We start from the raw sequence: 21,645 nt of genomic DNA, 5'->3' as shown, positions 1-21,645 counted from the left end.
AAGAGCTGAGCATTTCCCAGCATGGGAGAGCTGCCGCCAGGCTGGTCCTCACTGCACTGACTCCTCTGGACTTTTTATACCAACTGTGTTTTCCTTGGACAAATGAAAATGAGAAATTGCAAGAATGTAGACATCAACCCAGACACGGCGGTAGATGCCTGCCATCTCAGCACATAGGAGGTGGAGGCGGGAGAATCAGGAGTTCAAGGTTATCCTGGGCCAACCTGGGATATGTGAGACCCTGTCTCAAAAGGACCAAACTGACTACAGGGGATGTCTTAGAAAGGAGCAAGGATCATTAGCTCGAACTGAAATGCACGGGCCTGGCTGCCTAGTCTCTCTCTGCACTCCTGTCTAAAGCCCTGGGAAGGTCTCTTGGCTGGGCCGGTCCTGGACCCCAGAGTTGTACTGAGGAAGTGTTTCTGGTCTCAGAGAACCAGTGTCTGAATGGCACCATCTTGGCCCAGAAGGAAAGGACTTAGAGTCATTAGCAATAAGAGTCAGGAAGGTGCCAGAGGCTGCCTGGATGAGAGGCCCCGCAAGGTGAGAGGCTCGGGACCACTGCCTCCTGTTCTCCACGGCCTGGGCTCCAGTCACCTCCCAGCACCTTCCCCTGAGAAAACAAGGCCCTGTAAATCTACTTCTGCCGGCCACCTCCACTCTCAGGAAGCACCTACGGGCCTTGTATCCACCAATTTCTTAGTTCCTCGTCAAAGACTGACTAGCTAGCGACCCCCAAAACATTAATCACTCGTGGACTGTGGGCACTTCCTGACTCCTCAGATGCTGCACATCTGGGCTCCAGACCTAAGACATAATCGCAGCCATCCTCAGGAGCCAACAAGATCTGTCAGCTGAAAAACTAGAGCAGTCCAGAGACACCAGATACCCATGATGCCATGGGCTGCTCCTTAGGGGCCACTGCCAGCCGCAGCCGCTTCTTCCCCCATCTTCCAGAGAAAGCTTTCTCCCTGCACCCCACATGACAGGATGCCAGAATGGTCATCGCTCACCAGCTCTCTGCATCAGGAAAGGCACACGGGTTGTTTCAAGCTCCCCCAGGAAAGGGATTAAAGAGTTCCTACCTTGAAAAGAGGGGGTGACAAGGGGCTGGCCTGTGGCTAGGAGCAAAGCTGTTCCCCAAGCTCCCTCACTCCCACCCACCTCCCCTTTCCCCTCAACTCTAGCTAGCTGCATGTGCTCCAAGCATTCGGCTCCCTTCAAAAGCAATTTGATGTTTCTCTAAACAGGGCGGTCCTATTTCACACTCAATAATTTTTACATGCTGTTGCATAGATTTTGTGATTTTTTTTCCCTCCCTTTTATAGCCTGGTTAAAGGCCTTTTAAAGTTTACTTTCTTCGGGCATGCAGCGTGTGGATACATTTATCCCCACATGCACACGGGGACCACACCGCCTGCCTGGGGACGGCACTGTGAGCCTCCATGGGACAACCTTCAGGATTGGAGTCCCATGTTTCCCCTGGGGACACATTCTGTGCAGCTTCAGTCTTCCCATCAAAATGTCCTTGTGCTGTTTAAAGTTCAAGTCCAAGACATAATTTCTTTTATGATTTACCCTCTTAATCAGCACATCTAATGACCAACAACATGTTTACATTACCCCAGAGTTTCCCTTAAAAGGCAGCCTCGCCGGGAGCATTCTTTCTCTGTCTCCTCAGCTCACTTGTCCCCTTCCCTTTGGACTCCAGCTCCACTCCCAAAGTACAACATGAGCATTTTCAGAAGCGTCTGGGCTGCCCGGGGCTGCCCGGGGGAAGGTACCTGTCCAAGGTCCACTCCTGGATCACCCCAGCTCAGGAGGTGTGCTCCTTTCCAGTCCTCCACCTCCCCTCTACATCCCACTAGGTCCAGCCAGTACCACTTGTTTAGAGCATTTGGTTTGGTCCTTTGGTTTAGTCTTGTGTCTGTTTCACATTTGTCCTGCCAGTGGCCCCGGGCACACCGTCAGTCCCCTCGGCGAGGAGTGGTCAGTGAGCCGTGGAACATGCCATTGGGTGGCACAGGAGCTGAGGCAGTGAGGCTGCCCAGGGATGTCTCCATCCCTTAGACAAGCACAGGTCTGGACAGGACAGGAAGGGGAGGAGCTAACTCTGCCCAGAGCACAGACAGAGGCCAAGTCCCCTGCTGGCCTCTTCCTGGGACATGGCATCACCCCCAGCTCACCTGTCTGGGCATCCCAAAGCATCCATCCTGGTTAGCACCCTGCCTCTTTTCCTATGCTTCTCTCAGAGGAACCTCACCCATGCCAAGGGGCTGCTCTAGAGAAACCCCACCTGTCTTTTTGAGCTACTTTATGTTTTAAACCAAAAATTTCCCAAACCTTTTCCATTTTTACTCCTTCTGAGGCTGGGTAGAAAACATCTAGAAGGCTTTAGCCGTGGTCCCTTCATGACCAGCTGCCCATGCACATCTGGCCTCCATTGGGAGTGCACAGAGCACGCGCATCCGTGGACCAGGTCATGGGCAAGCAGTACTCTGGGGTCATCTTCTCTGCCTGTGTGGTTGCAGGCTTTCTAGATCCTTCCATGATTGCACAGACCAAGGTCTACAGAGCACACCGGGTACTCCATGGTGCCCCACACAGCCACTGCGCTTCTCACACTCCTGCCACCGGGCTTGTGTGGAAGCATTTATCCTGAAACTTCTTCGGTGGGTTCCTGACCTCTCTCCCCTCCCTCAGAACTCTGAGGTGGGCATCTGAAAAGACTGAAAGGTCCTGCCATCTGCAGATGACCACACTCAGTCAACATTCCTCTTCAGAGGTCGATTTCCTAGACCTTGGCTCCCTCTTGCCAATTGGGCTACTTACTGACCCCTGTTCTATGGGGGTGCCCCTGTGCCGTGACGGGCACCGAGGGGTAAAGAGGAAGAAACTGAACCGTACTGAAGAAAGGGGCTTTGCACACATAAGAAAACCATCAGCACTTCTGAGAAACCAAAGATAAGCGCCCCCAGTTTACCCAGACAATAGGTTTAGCGCTTGCCAAGATGTCTCCTTGGACAGAGACCCACCCAGCACCCTCAGCAGGGCCTGTATCCTGCCTGCCTCTGAGAACTCATGCTCTAAGACACTGTCAAGCAAAGCCCAGTTTCTAGCCATCCAGAGAGGGCCTTTTGGTCAACCTATATCAACAGAGTGCACGCTAAACTGCTGCTCAAACCCCCTCAACCACTCACCTCTTGGAGACTAGAAAAACTCCAGGCGTCAATCTGAAAGCAGCCTGATGCACAGGGCCCATTAAAAACTGACTATGATTTAAAGGCATTCACGCAAACCTTGCCTTAACTGTGACTTCTTAGCTCCCCAGCCTTTCATAGGACTCTAGCTGGAGGCCAGGTCTTCCAAATCACTTTTGTCCTTAACCAGAATAAGAGGCTGGCAAAGGAGAAAATGTCAGGAAGACATTTCTATTCTATCTCATGCCCTGCCAGGGGTCTGCACCATTCATCCACCCTCCACTGCCTCTGCAAGAGCTCAGAGGATGACCAAAAGGCATGGCAGCTCATACTTCTTGGGGGTGGAGGCAGGAGAATTAACAGGAGTACAAGGTAAGGTTCTGTCTGGGGATTGCGGGGAGGTAGTTCCAGGATTATGAAAAAAAGAAACCGATTATAAATCATTATCATTATCATCATCATCATCATCATCTCAGCTTCCACATTGACCTCTTCTCCAGAGCATCCCCAAAAATCATCTGTCTGACTCTATTGATGATGTCGGTGTCCTTTCCAGGTTTTCTTGATGGAGTGCTAGGTTCTCTGTCCTAAGTCCATGGGGTAGGGAGTCAGCCCTTCCAAGGACGTTAGCGAAGTAAAAGCTTGGAAGAGCCATGCTGGGTAAAACTTGCACTGCAGCCTGCCCTGGCTCTCCCGTCAGTGCCCGCTCTGGTTCTGGGAGCAACTGCCACCGTACCAGCAAGTGGCCACTCCACGACCCACAAGGCTGAGAATAAGAAGCAATGAACCTAATTCTTTCCCTTGGCCTGGCAGCTTTCGGCTGACACCAACGCCTCTCAAACCACACAGGTGGGGGAATAGACCATGGAGCGCCTGTCAATCATCTGTCAGTCTGACCTGAGGTCACTTGCTCCAACAAGTGTGGCTCAGATGAAGTGACCCCGACGCGGGGCTACAGTGCGGAAGAGGGGATTGGGACACGTTAAAAAAAAAACTCCAGCTCATCTTACTTCTCCCTCAATCTCTGATACTTTCATTTCACAAGAGAAAAGCCAATTAAGCAATCACCTGAAGGATCATCACTTCCCACCACAACAGCTCCATACCGGAACAGGCCTCACAGCAGATGTTTGCACTCTGTCTCTTAGTAAGGTGTCCCCCACCTGCAGGGTGAGGGGCACATGCACTGCCCACTGTCTAGGACGATCAGCCTTTCACCAAGAACCTGGCCTCTTTCTCCTGGGAAGTCAGCGGTGATTTTCACTGCAACAGCTTCCCATGCCCAGTGCCTCATCCCCAGCCCACACATGAGCCTCCTCTTGCCCAGGACCTGGGAAGTCTTGGTCTCAGAGAGCATCACTCCCAGAAAAAGACTCTGGTGTTAACGGTGGCCAGGGCTGCAGTGGATGTAGAAGTCGGAACGGGGCTGGGGGCTGGCTCTGACTGCTGACGTCCTCAGCTTCACATCAGTCTGAAGTTTTACAGCATGATCACTGCGCATTTTGTAACCAGGAGTCCCCAGGACATGTGTCTGGGAATGATGAAAGCATTCCCTTTCACACCATCTATAAACCCACCCCCACCCGCCCCTACCCTCCCTCCCACACCCACTCTCCCTCCCACACCCACCCCTGCCACCCCCACCAACTTGGCTGTGGAACACTGCAATTTTAAGGCAAAGGACAACATTCTTGCATCATTATTGCTCTGACACATGCCATCATCAGAACACGCGCTGCCTTCTGAAGCATCCCTCTCATTTTTACATCTGGTATTTCTACATCTGATGGCTTCATCCACCCTACACCCAAGCCATTTCCCACGGCTAGCTTTGCAGAGGAGAGAAGTAAGTTAGCCCATATCCTGGTCTAGAGACATTTCAAAATTTCTTTCTAAAATGGAGCAACTCTGAATATCTGATGGTCTCACGGGAGCACTTTAGGGACACACCGTAGACAAGATTTCTGGGGAAGGACTCAGGTCCTCTTTCTGCATTTACAAATCTTACAAATCTTCAGCAAATTTGGATTTCTGAACTTGAGACACATTTTTGAAATCATGTCTAACTGAGCCTGATAAAAGGCAAAAACTGTTGACTTGTACTAATTCCATAAACAGTCACCAAGGGTAGGTGCTCTTGCATGCTTTTCCCAAGCTTGGTACATAGTAGGTGTACAGTGACTATTCACTGCATGCATGAATGAATATCATTTAGTATATATAATACATGCATGCACATATGAACACAAAATACACAACACACACGTGTGTGTATAGTCACTAGAAAGCCTCTCTTTAGGAGGTTCAGGTGTCATGTGCTCACCGAACACACTTCACACACACACCAGCCAGTTTTTTAACGAAACAATGGACACAGGGCTGGAGAGGTGGCTCAGTGCTAAGAGGACCTGTGCTCTTGCAGAAGACCCAGGTTCCCAGCACCCACATGGCAGCTCACAACCTCCTGTTACAGGAGGTCCTACACCCCCTGACCTCTGGGTGCTCCTGCACACACGGTACACATATAATATATATTCAAGGACACACGCACATACACGTAACATTAAAGAAAGAAAAGATGATATAAAATCAGACTCAAATATATCGAGATCCGTGCAGAGGGATTTTTATGGGGCTGTCTGGGGTTTCCCCACTTTGAGGGATTTTAGCAGAATAACTACCCTCGGGGAGTCAGATTTCATGATTACATTCTCCCCCTAAATAACTTTCTGACCTGAACTACACTACATTCGAAGATGGCTTCAGGAGTGAACGTGCACATGACAGGTTTTTATCTTGTTTATGTGTTCCAGGGCACATGCACACATTTGATTGACATTCCCCAGGCATCCTCTCTTGGCCTGGGACTCACCGAATAGGTTTCACTGCCTGGCCAGGGAGCCCCAGGAAACCCCGCCTGTGCCTCCCCAGTGCCGGGATTACAAACACACACTAACATGCCTGGCTTTTGTTTGTTGGTTTTAGTTTTGGTTTGGTTAGTTTTTGTTTTTCCAAGACAGGGTTTCTCTGTGCAACAGCTCTGGCTGTCCTGGAACTTGCTCTGTAGCCCAGGCTGGCCTTGAACTCACAGAGATCCACCTGCCTCTGCCTCCCGAGTGCTGGGATTAAACCCACACCCACAAGCCTGAGTTCTGAGAATTGAATTCAGGTCCTCATACAGGTCAGCAGCTGAGCCATCCTGTCGGCCGCTACTGTTAATACTTGTTTGGGTTACAGACTAAATAATGAGTTTCGCCGTGCCATTTTCATATCCGTACCTCACTGAAAACCCTCTACGGCTCTCTGGTCTCCCCTTTCTCACTGGCCCCTTTCCTCCCCACACACAGGTCTTTTTCTGCCTTTACATCTTTTCAATATGTATTTTTTAAAACCTTGATCCCATATTTAAGAGAAAATGTAATATTAATCTTTTTCTTCTCAATGTCTTTTTTTTCCTTCTCCCTCTCCTTTAGTTGCTTCCCCTGGAAAACAACCCCTCACGCTATCTTCACGTCCTACACACACACACACACACACACACACACACACACACACCTAGATTTAGCACTTGAGAGAAAATGTTAGTCTTTCTGAGTGTGGCTTATCTCACTTAACATGATCTCCAGTTCCATCCATTTTCCTACAAATGACATAATTTCGTTCTTTAAGGCTAAATGAAATTCTGTATCCGCTGCATTTTTCTTACATCCATCTGCTGACAGGCTCTTTCCATAACTTGGCTGCTCTGGACTGAACACAGTACGAGCCTATCTATGTCCTGGCCTTCCCCATAGCATTTTCTGTTGTGGAACATGCCAGGGTGAGGCTGCCAGACTCCGCCACAGGACATTAGTTCCCATTCCTCCATTCTAACACAGTGCTTGCCACTAAACTGTGCACAGTTTACCCTGGGATAGACCAAAGCCAAGGTGCACGCTTCTGCTCCTCCAACGTGAGGGGGAAGGATCTCAAAGCGACTCCCAAAAAGCACGAGGTCCTGTTACACTTTGATCTTGCACATTCGCCACTCGGGGTGGCTATGGAAGGTGAAGCCTCTGAAACAGCTGTAAATACCCGAGCATCAGACGCTCCAGGAAGATGTGGTGACATCGTCACTTTGCCCAGAGGGGCACTGTGAACATTTCATCCTGTCTTCCTTTGTTGTCTTTTATTCCCATATTTTCCATCTGGGAATACCTTAACCACAGCACTCAAAAATTGCCATAACAACATTTGATTATGTATGTCAACATCATTCATCACACTAGTTGATCAACTGCCCAGTAAGCTGCTCACTTTAAAGACCGCAGCAGAAGTTTGAAAAGAGGGAGATCTTCCGATATCACAGTTTTATTTACAAATGAAGATCAAACAATCCAACCAAGAAGACAACAATGAGAAATGGCATCCAGCAATACAGCGGCCACTCACTCGTCTGCCTCTCACACAACCAGACACAGGCCTCGGGGCAATCCTAAAGGAATGGGCCACTAATCCCAATTTATAGATGAGAAAATGGAGGCTCGGAGAGGTCAGGAAGCTTGTCCAACATCCCAGTTACTTTCTGGTAAGTCAGGAATCTAACCTCATCTCCTCTGACTCTGAGTCTGCAGTTGTATGACACTGTTCCTAGAGTTTCAGGACCTACGTGAACAACTTTTGGGGCTCAAACGGAACAGATCACAGAACAGATAGGTTCATTTTCAGCATAACATCGTATCATCTCATTATTAAAATTACTCTGACATTTATTTAACAACAAACCAGAATTCAAAGTTCATGGACAACACTGACCCTGTGCAGTTTCTCAGTCCAAAGTGAGCACAAGCACACATTTGTGGAATGAATTTTAAGAGGCAGGGCAAGAGGTGACATATGGTACCCACGATCTACTACTGCTCTGCACTTGTCTTTTGGGGTGCTCCTGATGTGGTTTTAGTTTAACTTATGTAAAAAATAATAATGAATATTAAAAAATGAAACAATGCTGTGAATGATGACTTGCTGAAGAGGAAAAGCCGTGTCTCAGAGTGCATCAGTGAACCACAGCCCCATGAAAGATGAGAAAATACCCAAAGTCAACAAGAAAACACCACACTATTATTTTAAAAAGAATTCTCTTTTCGATTTCAAAAGCCCGAATTCCAGAACAAAGAAATATAATCATTGAATTTTCAAGTATTTGGAGAAGCAAAATCTAATTATGAAGAAGGAGCCCAGTGGCGTCTGGGTCAGACTTGGGTAACGCACTGATAAGGAACATCTGGTGTTGGCACCAGCCTTGCATGCTGAAGTGTCCATCAGTGACCAGCTCTAGATGAGGGGTGCATGAAAAGGGCTCACCCACCGCATAAACAATGTCAAGCAAAGCAGCACATTCGCCAGGCAGCCAGCATCACTGATCCTGAGCTGAGCTCCTACACGCATCCAAAGTAAACGGATCTGATCCAGAGACGAAACGACTATCTGATAGTTCGGATATTTTCCCCAGCACTGACCTATTTTCCTGCCTGCCTTGGTAACCTCGTCTTAATTTTATAGGCCATTTCCTGACCAAAATTTAGGAGTTATTTTAAACCACTAACCCCAAATGGTCCCTAATCTCCAGGAAATGGGTTTGGATGTAATGGGACACAAATCAGATATTCCCAGTCTGGGAACCAGGTGGCCCAGGCCAGGGAATGGGGGGGTGGAGGGAGATATGGTGTGCTGTGGGCCTGCATGCAGGTCATCACATACCCCAGCTGGGCTCCACCCTGGCTGACCTCCACACAAATGCTCACTGCCACCTCAGCAGATGAGTTGCCTAAATCCCACCACTAATGCTGGTGAGACACCAAGGCAAAGCCCTACGAAACAGTTCCCTCTCCTCCTGGTAAAGAGAAGGGTTCTCAGGGTAAATTAATTCACCAGCATCTGCTTCTTCACACACCATGTACATGCTGCTGGGACGTTATAAGAAACATGCCCGGCTGGTTGTCAACAATAATGACCCCAATAAGGACCAAGAGAACAAGAAGGAGGAGAGAGCATTTCATGTGCAATGGTTCGGCTTCCATCTAAGGGCAAGTGGATGGAGGTCCCTGGTAGCATTAGGTTGCTGGCCAGAACCTAATCACCCACCAAGCCACTGCCTAGAAAAAAGCAGAGAGAATAGCCAGAAGCTATGGTCTCTAAGACCAGTGATGTCCCCTGCTAGAAATCCAGAGCCTCCAGTGCACCCCCCACTGCTGATCCAGAAACTCTGGGTGTATCATCGGTCCCTTGGTGGTGCTGATGCTGGTACCAACTTCATGATGCTGACATAGTGATCCAAGCGATTTCCCCCAGCCCCAGCTGCCCCATGATATCACTGCTGGACTCCTCCTCTGAGTTTGCTTTTCATTGAACAGACAGAATATTGCTCGGCATTAAGCAAGCACTGCCCGCTGCATAAATGCTTCGCAAACAATAGCTCGTTTTCTCCTCATCAAGAGGGTCACTGCCTTGACACACGAGGAGGCCAGAGCCTCTCTGCCTACATGGACCCCCAGCAGGGCAAGGCAGATCCATAGCCCCTTCCTCCCTAGACCTGTCCCATCGTCTTCCCAAAGGTAAGTGCCTGCATCTGATTTCCTAACATTCACTTAACAGAGAAACAGGCTTTTCTTTTGTCTAGCTAAGCTTAGGTCACAGGAATCAAGACCAACCCTCCCCTCCGACATATACATTGGGTTCTAACTAAGTTCCCGAGTTACAGATTTTCCAAGAGAACATTATAATAAATGGACCAGACTCTGGGTCTGTGTTGTCTACCTACTGGAACCTGCCATAGCATTGATGATGCCATCACCAACCAATAAGCTCTGGCACAGGGGCATGCTGGTCCTAGCACAGGCAAAGCACTCACCTACATGACAATTCTGCAAACTGAGATGCTACTGTGTTCCTTAGAAAAGTCTAAAATGTCATTCAAAACGGAAGAACTGATTAGGGCGCTGGAGAGATGGCTGGGTGGCTGAGGGTGCTCACTGCTCTGGAAGAGGACCTGAGTTAAGTTGCTAACACCATGTCAGGTGGATCGCAACTACCTGGATCCAACTCCAAAGGTCAGACTCCTCTAGTCCCCTGGGTACTGGAGTCGGGTGCGTGTACACACGGAGATAAAAACAAATCCTTTTTAGAAATTAAGAGCTAATTAGGGAACATAATTGCCTGAACATGAAAAATGCTAAAAAGTTTCATAGAAGCCCAATCCTTCACCAACTACATTATCTATTCATGTTGATTTCTATAAGACACAGGGGGAAAAAATCACAATTGTTAGCTTTGGGTTCATCTGTCACCTGCTTAAACAGGAAATGAGCACCGACCTGGAACTAGAGTGTCAGGTGAAGTTTATCCTTCAGAAAAAAAAAAGATAGATGACTACTGCTCTTATCCAGGAAATGCCATTGCTCCCAGAAGGAGACTGGGTAGCTGTTTTAGTCAGAGTTCTTATTGCTGTGACAAAACACCATGAACAAAAACCAAGTTGGGGAGTGAAGGGTTTATTTGGCTTACACTCACATATCATCAAAGGAAGTCGGACCGGAAGTCAAGTAGGGCAGGAACCTGGAGGCAGGAGCTGATGCAGAGGCCATGGAGGAGAGCTGCCTGCTCATCATGGCTTGTTCAGTCTGTTTTCTTAAAGACTCAGGGCCACCAGGCTAGGGACGGAACCACCCACAATGGACTGGACCCTCCCCTATCAATCACTGATTAAGAAAATGCCCTACAGCCAGATCTTATGGAGACATTTTCTCAGTGAAGGTTCCTTCCATTCAGATAAATCTAGTTTGTGTGTCAAGTTGACATAAACCTATCCAGCACAAGGGCTGAAGGAAGGGAGTGATAGAAATGGCCTGGGAAGATTTAGTTTCATCTGTCTCTATAAAGGCAGGTCTTTATTTTCCAAAGTAGAAATTCAACAACAACAACAAAAAAATTAACCATTGTAATTAAATACCAAATGCAGGAAGAATGTGGCACCTCTAGAAATCATGCTGAATTGCAGGGTGGTGGTGGCCACGCCTTTAATCCCAGCACTCAGGAGGCAGAGGCAGGCGGATCTCTGTGAGTTCAAGATCAGCCTGCTCTTCAGAGTGAGTTCCAGGACAGCCAGGGCTACACAGGGAAACCCTGTCTTGAAAAACCAGATAGAGAGATAGAGAGGTAGAAAGAGAGAGAAAGAGAGAGAGAGAGAGAGAGAGAGAGAGAGAGATTGATGATGATGGAGGAGGAGGAGGGGAGGAGGAGGGGAGGAGGAGGGGAAGAGGAGGAAGAGGAGAAAACTGTGCTGAGCAGTATCCATTCTAATCAGCTACGCCTTGTGGAAGTGAATACTCACGTAAATGGCTTCCCCATTTGTGTACTGGGCAAATGAAATGGAACACCTGCTTCTCTCAGTTCCCAGCCAGTGTCTCGGGCTGTCTCTCAGATAAGAAAGGCCCCAAACACAGCAAACTATGGACTCACTTGTGAACTGCAGTCATCCCAAAAGAGTGGGTTATAAGGGCAACAGAGGCCGAGGCGGTTGCGATCTCCTCACCAGTTGGTGACACAGCCCACAAGGGCCCCGGGACAGGTGGGGTGTCTCTGCTACGTCTCACTCAGACACCACACTCGCATCTTAACTTACCACACACCGAGAGAGATCTAAAACCCAGATAACATGAAGTGCGCTTGTAGTGTGCAGTGTAAAAACCAAACCCAGCCAGGCTTCCATAAGGAACCTCACTAAGGCACGGAATAAACTATTTACACAGGGAGGTCAGTACTGTGTGTGTTTCCATGTCATGTTTAGTCTGTGCTGGACTCTCTGCTCAGAATTCCAACTTCAGGGGAAACACCTTCCTTGGCCATCCTTTTCCTTTGTGTCCTCTAATAATACCACAGGATGGACACTGTGACATAGTTTCCATGAGCCAGTACACAGCCCCACCAGGACTCCCCAGGGGATGCTGAGGGAACGAACAGCCTGGAAACATTAGGACCAATTAATTACCAGTGATTAACTCATGCCTCCGCCTATGTGTCAGGCTCTCTCCCAAACGTAGTCAAGGTGCTTTAAAAAGATGTGTCCTTAGGCATCCTATAATTGGCAGGGATGTCAGAACCAAACTCCCCAAGATGATGCCATACCTTCGTGGCCGAGAGGGCGGCCTGCCCTCCCCTGTGTCTACTTACCTCATGCACACAGCTTCCCTGCCACAGGCAGGCCTCCACGGCCCTGGTGATTATCCTCACCTTATATACCGGGATGAGGGGCTCGAAGAGGACGCTGTCAGCAGCAGCTCTCATTGTGATGGACTTTCAAATCCCACACCACACCCTGACTCTAGGGGAGACTTCAATAAGGGATTCAGAAGAATGGGGAGGCTAAGGGAAGACAGAGCCAGCTGCAGGTGTGGGAGCATCAGAAATAAACCAGCTCCTGCAGACAGAGAGAGGGGATCTTCCTGAGAGCTGCATGATGTCAGGTAGTGAGGATGATGACGCCTGTGCATGCCATGCACCCATACCAAGCAGGGCTGCATAGCCAAGTGGGCCATGCTGACGCCACACCAAAAAAAGAAGTGTGTGGTTATGAGAGGAGAGCATCAGCCCCACACTGTAGAAAGAACGTGCTAGAGAGCAAGCACTGGAAGGGAGGGGAGCAGCCAGGGTGGGTGGCAACCCTGCCAGGAGCAGGAGGGGCTAGAGAGAAGGGCATGACCTCAGAGCCAGGTGTCACCACAGTTATTAAGAAATAACCAAAATGGGGGTGGGGTATCAGAAGGCCAGCCCGCATGGGTAAAATCTGACAAGTTCAGCCCTGCACACACTTGAAGGTCGAAATCAAATGGGGGGACAGCTAGGGTGAGGCGTCATCCTATGGGCTGCAAGCTCAAGGCCCTGGGCAGGGGTGATGGAGAATGCAGGAAGCAGTCCTCAGGTAGAGAGCTGAGATGGAAAGGCAGCAGGCATGCACTCCAGAGGCATGCCCAGTGGGCTTGGGACAGGAAGCAAGGAGCAGGAAGGTGACCCTGCACTCCAGGACAAAGCCAGGAGAACAATGGCAGAGAGCACAGGGTAGACCCAGGCCCCTGAGTAATAGACTATCAAACATTAACCCCAAAGGAATCCTAGAGTTAAAACCTCAGAAGACATTCCCAGTGACCCAGTTCTGATTTCTGACCCCTCCATTGTGTGCTGGACAATGGCAGACATCGTCCTTGGTATTGTTCTGCGGCTGACATATTTGCTGGCCAGGAAGAACAATGCGCCAAGATACTATGTTAGGCATTTTATTGTTGTTCTTGCTTACTTTATCCCGAGTTCCAAATGCCGACCCCGCCTGAGAGACACTTTAATGAGGTTAATCTGTTTCCAGTGTTGGGAACAATCACTGTTCAATGCTGTTCGGTTGTGGACAAACATTGTACCGTTCATCCTAACAGAGATGCGTGCAGAATCGCTCCTTGGAGTCCTCCCCTTATCTCCAAGGCTCTGTTGTCCTGCGTGACTCCTGGGTTCCATTGTCTGGAAAATCTTTACCAGCTCTTCACTGAATAACCCAGCCTGTTAGACCCTCCCCCATGCTCAGGAATATGCCCACTCCTGTTAATGAATAATGTGGGATTCGTGAGGTCCCTCCTGCCCTTGCCCAAACCCACGTACGTTTTCTGGATCAGTTCCCACGGGCACGCCTGCCTTGGGTAGGCCATCCATGCTTAACTTTCCCACCTCCCCCCACTCCCACCTGGAGAGAAGGGACAGGTCACCGGCTGGGCTGGACACTCCTTATCTCTGATGGCTTACACCTTGGCCTTTTACTCCTCAGGCTCTGAAAGACCAAAGGTCAGCCACTCCAACAGCTAATCCCAGAAACAAAGGTTCCTGGTATCTCCAAGGAGAGATTTCAAGGTTGCTGTGGAATGCAAAGACCCTTAAGACTAAAAGATACCAGGAAATGCCGTCCTGAGTTCTGCTATGGGGCAGTGTCCCAACAGCCAACGCTTCTATTCTAAACCGCCATGCCTTCCACAGGTTTCGGAATAACGTCCTCCCAGAAGTTTCCCCTGTCTCCCCAAAGCTGGACTAAGGTCTTCTATGTCCTTGGGTTCCCTTGGTTGTGACACTGTCTGCGCCTCAGTATTTCTCAGTCTGTGTCCTCAGGACTGCATGCTGCCTCCTGGGACCTGCCCTGTGGCCAGCGCCTGCCTGGGACAGGACAGGAAGTGGGTGTTCTGAGTGCATTTGTGGAATAAAGGAAGACCAAAAGAGTCCACATAAAGAGGGGACGAGAGTGACTGCAAGGGAAACTGAGGCATAAGGCTCAAAAGCACCCTAATTCATCTGTTTAATAAAAGCAAACACAAACCCCTTATCCCTGAATACACTCATACGGTGTACACTCAGTAATAACTCAAAGTGGTAATCAATACCTCTGGTGGAGGCCAGTCTGGCACACACATGGTTAATGCACAGACCTCTGGCTGGTTTCAGAGGCTCCTGCCCTTTTCCTGTACCGTTCCTTGTAAAAGAGCAAGAGGACTACAGACTGTTCTCACCAGCACACACACACACACACACACACACACACACACACACACACACACACACACACCACGTGCCCTGTTGGGGTTTACATAGGAAACCAGCCTTCTCATCCAAAGCCAAGGTTGAGGAGAGCCACTCATACTGGCATGGGAATGAAATCTCCCTGCGTTTGAGTTCTTTGGCCATTCGGTCCCTGGAGAAGTGACTAATAGTCAGGAGACAGCAAGATTGCTGGACAGGCAGGGCCACACTTAGGGGAAAGTTCACATCTCAGACCCAGAAAAGTAACTGGACAGGCAGGCATCCATAGAGAGTGCTTGCCTAGCAAGTACACGACCCTGGGTCCATGGCCAGGCAGACCTGCAGCATCTCACCATCTAAATGGTGTGCTTAGAAAATATTTGACTGGGATAAATACAATGGAAGCTACTTTGTTGCTGTGGTAGCTCTAACGCTAGAGGAGAGCAAAACTGTTATAGCACGAAAAGGACAATGATTTCTAAACTAGTGTGACTTTTTACTGGATCTTCCTATACATACACTCAAAAGTCGTTAACACATTGGTCACATTAACGGGTTTTCTAATTCAAGACAAATACCATATCAAGGTAGTCTTAGGGTGCCCACAAGCCAGACTGCTTCAGATACTTCAAGACAGCTTGAGGAACAGAGCAGAGCGAGCGTCCAGGAATGTACCGCCTAAACGTAGAACAATTAATAGGAAGTAGAACAGTCTCAAACCTCAGCATTAGTTCGCTTGATTTTTCAAGTGACATCAGGAGTTTGTGTGGCTGACTCATTCTTTTTAAAGTTCTCAGTCTCTGAAAAGTTAGCTCTTACAGTTAGCTTTGCTAACACTATCATCCAGAAAAATCTAAATCTAAACAGTGGCTCATGCTTTTCCATTACAGTGACCTAACCTGGTCCTCTTAGAAGCACTAAGTCTTTTGGTCAATATTTTCCACCTTGGGGTCTAACCCAGGTCACATGCTAGGCAAGCACTTTACCATGGAGCTACATCCATAGGCCTCTTTTTACTTTTTCTTTTTAGGGTGGGTCTCAAGAATATGCCTTGGCTAGCCTTAAACTCACTCTGTAGCCCAGGTTGGCCTTAAACTTGAGATCCTCCTGCCTTAGTCTCCAGGTAGCAAGAACTATAGGCCTGACCCAGCAAGCCTGTCCTTTTGAGAAACTACCCTCACCATCATGAGAAAGGGTAGTTAAACAACCACCTGTGGTGAAGGGAGAGACCTGGGCCTGGAGGGAACTCTCTGAAGCTGGTTGCTGATGTAATCATCCTTCTTCAGTAACCAATGAAGAAGCTGCCACCAGGGAGGCAAAACTCAATTAAGAAACCTGAGTACATATTACCAGTTTATTCTAGTATGTAACAGTTAATAATTTATAGCAGAGTTGATCAGTATCGGTCCTGCACAAAAGAGGTGAAATTCTTAAAAGGAAAAAAAAAATGCAGAATTAAACAGGTTTTGTTTTTTGTTTGTTTGTTTGTTTGTTTGTTTTAAATTGGAAGTGCCTGTAAGTAGCAAACATCACTGTTAGGCATTTGAGGGGGAAGGCACTCTGTTGAGAGGCCACACCTTGTGGCCTTTGGGCCTGTATGGCTGTCACAGCAGCAGCTGAAGTGTCTTCTCTGGAGGCGAAAGCAGAAAGTCTGGCCGGGCTCCTCCAGCGCTGGAAGTCTGGCTCCTGCAAACATCTCCCAGCGCCCTCCCGGCCAAGCACAGCCCCAGAGGAAACAAAAACTAAAAAAACAATTTGCGCAGGGAACAATGCGATGGAGTTTCTCTTTGGTTTCACACTCAAGTCTAAATGTGGTTATAATTTTCAGGCACACACTCATAAAAGGAAAGAGTCGAGGCAGTGACTTTTAGGATGCGTAGAAGGGCCCGCGTCTGTCCTCCAGCGTGCCGTAGGCTACACAAAAGCCGTGGGAAAGCAAAAAATACAGATGTTTCCAGGCAAACGGCCCAGAGCTGCTCGGCCTCGACCATCAGAGTCTTCCAAACAACCAGAAACACGCCCAAAGCGATTCCCCCTGCACATGTGTGTGGGACTCTGAGCGGCGTGGGGTGTGCGTGCCCACCCTTCCAGCCCAGACCCACTCGCGCGCCCCGCTGCTGAGCGCCTCGGTGATGAGGGTTCAAATCTCCCCGGCTCCCAGGCACCCTCACCCCACCGCGGGTGCGCTCTAAGCTTCAGTCCTAACTCTCCCGTACCCAGCCCGTAACAAAGGAGGTTCCGTAATGGATGCGCGATCGCAGCCCACAGGGACCATGAGCGGAGACCCGCAGGGAGATTGCACCTGGCCGTGCCACCCGGGACACCCTCGAGGGCCGGGTGGGTTGTCCGCGCCGGGCGCGGGACAAAGAGGCCTCGCGGGGCGCCGTGGGTGCAGGGCGGGAGGCTGGGGAGCGAAGCCCGCAAGGGACTCACCTTCGCAGCGGCCCGGCTGCGCTCCTCGTGGAGCAGAAGGGCGACGAGCAGCAGGAGAAGCCAGACGCTGAACCGGGGCCCCATGGTGGCGCGCCCGGGGCGGCGGGGTCCAACAGGGACGGCAGGGAACTGCAGCCCGGCTCCCGGGGGCTGCGGCGAGCAGCTCAGTCTCGGAGGGCCCGGGTGTGAGCCCTGCACACCGTCCCGGGTGCGGCGGCTCTGAGCAGAGACCTGAGCGCGCGGCCGGAGGAGCTCCCCAATTTGTTGGCGCTGCCCCCTCCCCTCGGCGGTGCGCGGGCGGCGTCTCCAAGGGGAGGACCCTGCGGCGCGGGTAAGAGGCGGAGGCTGCGCGCAGCTCGGGACTTGGTGTCGCTGAGAGTGGGAACGCCAGGGCTCTGCGCTCCTCACCCAGCTCCTCCCGCGCCCGGGTCCCCTCAGTCCCTTGGCTCACTGATCTCGGCCAAGCACCGGCCAGGGACGCTGGGGCCGGGAGGCCGGCACCCAGGGAGCAGAGCCGGGAGGGCCTGGCTGCTGGTGTGCCGCCGGCCAGCGCTTCTGCAGGGGCCCATGCGCGCGGGCAGCAGCTCCTGACGCAGGACCCTTAGGTGAGAGCGACCCCCGGGAGGCGCCTAGACCCAGGCAGGCCTCAAGTCGCGGACTTGGGGCGCTACGGGCAGGCAGAGGCCCCGCGCTCCCTTGGATCGGAATGGGAAGGAGATGGAGGAATGGGGATCGCGCTGCATGGGCTAAGCGACTCCAGCCAGGGCCTACGGAGACGAGTCCCCCTTTTTCTGTTTCTTGATGGGACGGAACTTTGGTCACCCCGCACGGAAACGGAGGGGACCGCACCGCTGCAACCCTTGCTAACTAACCAGCTTTGTCTCTTGCCTCCAGGTTAGGAGGGGACCGAGCCGAGCCTTAGAGCTGTGAGACTGGGATCATGGACCGAGTGAAGTTCGCAGCGTCTGGCCCTGCCCTGCGAGGGTAAGTCACCTTCTGCCTGGTCTCCTGGGTGCAGGGGGGCCTTGCATGCAACTTTGAGGAGTTGACAAGTTGGGGCCCGCACGCTCATGTCGCCCTCCCACCCTCCCTCCCTCTCCGGTGTAGGTGGCTGCTGCTGGCGACTGTGACAGTGGGGGTCCTGGCTCAGAGCGTCCTGGCGGTAAGTACACCTCGAAACTCCACGCGTTTGGAGTCCCGCGCCTGCGAGGGGTTAGGACGCTCGCGAAGCCTCGTGGAGGACTGGCACGCCGAGCCCACCTGAGTGTGCGTGCGCGTGTAGGTGTGTGCTATTGTGTCCGCCAGCCGCACATCTCGGTGCAATGCAGGCGTCGGCCCTCTCTCGGGAGCTAATAATTAAAACGTAGCCTCGGGCACTGTTTGCTGCCAAGCTTTTGGCCTTAGCAGCAAGGGAGGAATGTCTGTCACTAGGCCATGAGGCGCACGGATGAAGGGGGTGGGGAGCAAAGAGTTTCCAGAAACTCCGCGGTGGTGTCCGGGCACTGCGGTGGGCAGAGCGCTTCTCGCTTAAATATGAGACTCCGGGGAGGGCGGAGCGAGGAGGAGGCAACCTCCTCCTTTAACGTTGTTAGGAACAATGGGCTAGAAACCGCGGTTTCTCCCAAAACTTGAGTAGGCCCTCAAGAGCTGCAGGCCAGAGGGAGGCCTGTGGTCCAAGGCATCTGTGATCAGTTTATACACCGGTTGCTCTTTCCGTGACCAAGGCAGGCCTGCCAGAATTGCCTTTAGACTCGAGGAAGTGCCGGGAGCTTCCACATTATGCAGCCAGTCTTTACAGAGCGGGGTCCTGGTGACACCCCTGTAGAGGGTCTCCTCGTGGGGAGTGGTGTTTAAAGGAGGTATGAAAACTGAGAACCCAGGCCAGGTGTCCTGTCTGTGTAGCACCCAGTGCCTAGATAGGGGTTGGGGACACCAGTGCACTCTGTCTGGAGCCAGCACACCCTAGGGGAAGGAAGTCCACTCCTGCTTCCTTTCCCTTCCCTTCCCTCACCAGCTGAAAGCATCAGTGATTCTCCCCGGCTTGCAGTAAGGGGGAACTGCTCCCACCAAAGAGTTGCTTTCTGCTACGCTGGGATCCAAGGCCCAGCATGAGGAGAAAGAGAAAGCTCTGACCAGACTTTGGCCAGCCAGTCCTGAGAGGTCTTAGAGCTTGCATCTGTCTCCTTCCTTCCCCAGTCCTAAGACCTGACTTAGGAGCAAACCCTAAATGTTAGAACAGCCATTACCTGTGGGCCCTCATGCGTGACTCCCACTTGGCCAGGATCCATAGGACACTTACACCCAAGTTCCTAGAAAGTGCCAGGCAGTGTGCTGACTCCCACGGCCCTGGCCCCGGAGCCACTGCCCAGCTACCAATCTCTTCACTCCTGAGGTGAAGACCTTACTGGGTGTTATCTTTAAAACCCCTGAAAAGGGGCTTGCTATAGAAAGGCATTTACACAGCTCTGCCCTCATCTCATGACTCCAAGCCTCGGTTTGCTTGCACACGTCTCAGAATATCTGCAGCTTGTCACCGAGGCCATGCTCCCTGCATAGACAATACAGCTCCGTGTCTTCACATGTCCTTTTCCCTCCTACAAACCCACCTCACTTTGGCCCTCCTACCCTTGGATTTGACCAAAAATACATAATTCTCATCAAAACTAAATTGCCTAGAAAGGCTTTCCAAAAATTCAGATCCCTGACCCCTGTCTCAGACCTTCCGGCAGGACTTTCTGAGGTGCTTCCTGGAACCCTGCATTCTCAAGACGTAGAAAACTTTGGGAATGCTGGTCTGTCTGGACTTTAGATTCTAAATGTGCAAATACAGTAGGCAGACACTGCAATGGCTTTCCCACAGTCATGTGCATCTGTGTGCCTGAAACAGCGTGTAATTAGTTATGGTCAACAATGCGTCGATTAACTTCCAGGAAAGCCTGGACCACTGGCTTTCCCACAGCTCGTACCTGTGACACAATTCCTTGATCCTAAATGCCAATGCAGTGCGTGAAATTCTTACTGGTGCAGGAGCTCCGCCCCTCCCCTCTTTGTTTGAATGACGGTGTGATCCTGCTCCATTGTTTTTGGTATCCGGAATCTTCCTGGGGTGTGTCAGTTCGCTAAATAGGACCACCGGTCATATCTTGTTGTGCTCTGGGCCAAAGCAGCTGAGAATAGTTAGTGAAGAGAATGGGTAATTATTTAATGAATGTTCCTTGTGTACCAATTTGTGTACGTGAGCACATCAAAGCCTCCAGGAAAATAACCTCCACGTGGGTAACTCTCCTGCCCATATTGCAGGTGCTGGGGGGCGGGGGGGGGGGGGGGGGAGCAAAGTACAAATACCATGCCTGGGATCTTTCTTTTGTAAATGGCTAAGAGTATGGGAGACACGCACCTCACCACCACACCCAGCCTCCTGGGTTCCTACGTCAATAGTGAGGACACTTCTGAGGCTTATCTTTGGGTCTTCTCATATGGGAGCTTTCCTTGGTCTTGACCTTGGGCAAACAGTAAAGCTCAAACACTGACTTCTGGGAAGTGGGGGTGGGGGTCTCCCTTTGCTCCTCTGGAGACCAGGAGCACAGAGGAAAGGGAAAAGAAGCTTAGGACCCAGAGTGGACCCAGAGGTTCGCCTGTGCAACTCAGGACCACTTACTGTCATCCACACAGGCATTTCTGAAGGCTCCCAAATGTGAATACAAGGCCAGAAAAACTAGTACACTTCCAAATGCCCATCCTGAGAGCAAGGCTTGAGTCATAAAGGGCTTCCCATCCCAGAATCCTCCAAGGCAGGCTGCCTGGGTAATGACCCCAACTGGATGAGCAGCTGCAGCCTACAGTGGGCGCTCGCAGGCTCCATGCATGTTTGAGTCAGAGGGACTTGGGGAATAGTGTCCACTTCATAGGACCGTAAAGGGAGCTGGCCAGTCTGGAGACTGAAAAGGACAATGTGTTCCCACTTCCCTGAGGCTTTGATCCCTTTGTGTGAAACCTGGGCCCCTAAGAAGAGGAAGTCACTGTGAGAGCTCTCTGTTGGTCGAATGGAGCCACGAGCATTTCCAGCCCTCTGGAGCCTTGGAAGTCACCTTCTCTGAGAACTTAGATCTCCTCCAGCAGCCCACATGCTGGAGGAAGGGTAGGAAATGTGAGCAGAAGAGAGAGCATGGTCAGGAAAGGGCTTCAGCCCTGTCTGGGGAAATAGAACCAGAAAGGGAGAAAATGTGAAATTCAAGGGCAAAGTTCCAGAACAGAAAAACAAAGATTTTGATGCAGGAAAAAAAAAAAAAAAAAAAAAAAAAACCAACCTCGAAAGGGCTCGGGGAGGGGGGTCATCAAAGGGTATCTAGGATCGAAGAGTTCTAGAAAATGCCTTGAGACCCACCTCTGGCTCTTTACTGCTTAGGCTGTTGGCTAGGGCTCCCCGTGA

General features: G+C 50.7%; 2 protein-coding genes across 3 annotated transcripts in view; one reads left to right on the top strand and one right to left on the bottom strand.

Annotated features, from left to right (window-relative positions):
- The window catches only part of Col4a1 (collagen type IV alpha 1 chain), a 118,302-nt gene extending 100,804 nt beyond the window's left edge, over positions 1-17,498 (bottom strand). Inside the window, exon 1 of the mRNA XM_006981332.4 lies at positions 17,217-17,498. Coding sequence (XP_006981394.2) covers positions 17,217-17,300 — 84 coding nt within the window. The 5' untranslated portion in view covers positions 17,301-17,498. The remainder of the gene's footprint in view (positions 1-17,216) is intronic.
- A 45-nt stretch (positions 17,499-17,543) lies between these two features.
- Col4a2 (collagen type IV alpha 2 chain) overlaps positions 17,544-21,645 on the top strand; it is a 142,551-nt gene continuing 138,449 nt past the window's right edge. The window contains exons 1-3 of one of the 2 annotated variants that reach the window (XM_006981330.4): positions 17,544-17,821; positions 18,111-18,200; positions 18,324-18,378. In XM_006981330.4, coding sequence (XP_006981392.2) covers positions 18,157-18,200; positions 18,324-18,378 — 99 coding nt within the window. In that variant the 5' untranslated portion in view covers positions 17,544-17,821; positions 18,111-18,156. The remainder of the gene's footprint in view (positions 17,822-18,110; positions 18,201-18,323; positions 18,379-21,645) is intronic. The other variant, XM_006981331.4, reaches the window with a different exon arrangement.

This window comes from Peromyscus maniculatus, chromosome 17 (assembly GCF_049852395.1).
Source record: "Peromyscus maniculatus bairdii isolate BWxNUB_F1_BW_parent chromosome 17, HU_Pman_BW_mat_3.1, whole genome shotgun sequence".
Classification (NCBI taxonomy): domain Eukaryota; kingdom Metazoa; phylum Chordata; class Mammalia; order Rodentia; family Cricetidae; genus Peromyscus; species Peromyscus maniculatus.
This window is presented reverse-complemented; position numbering and strand designations above follow the sequence as displayed.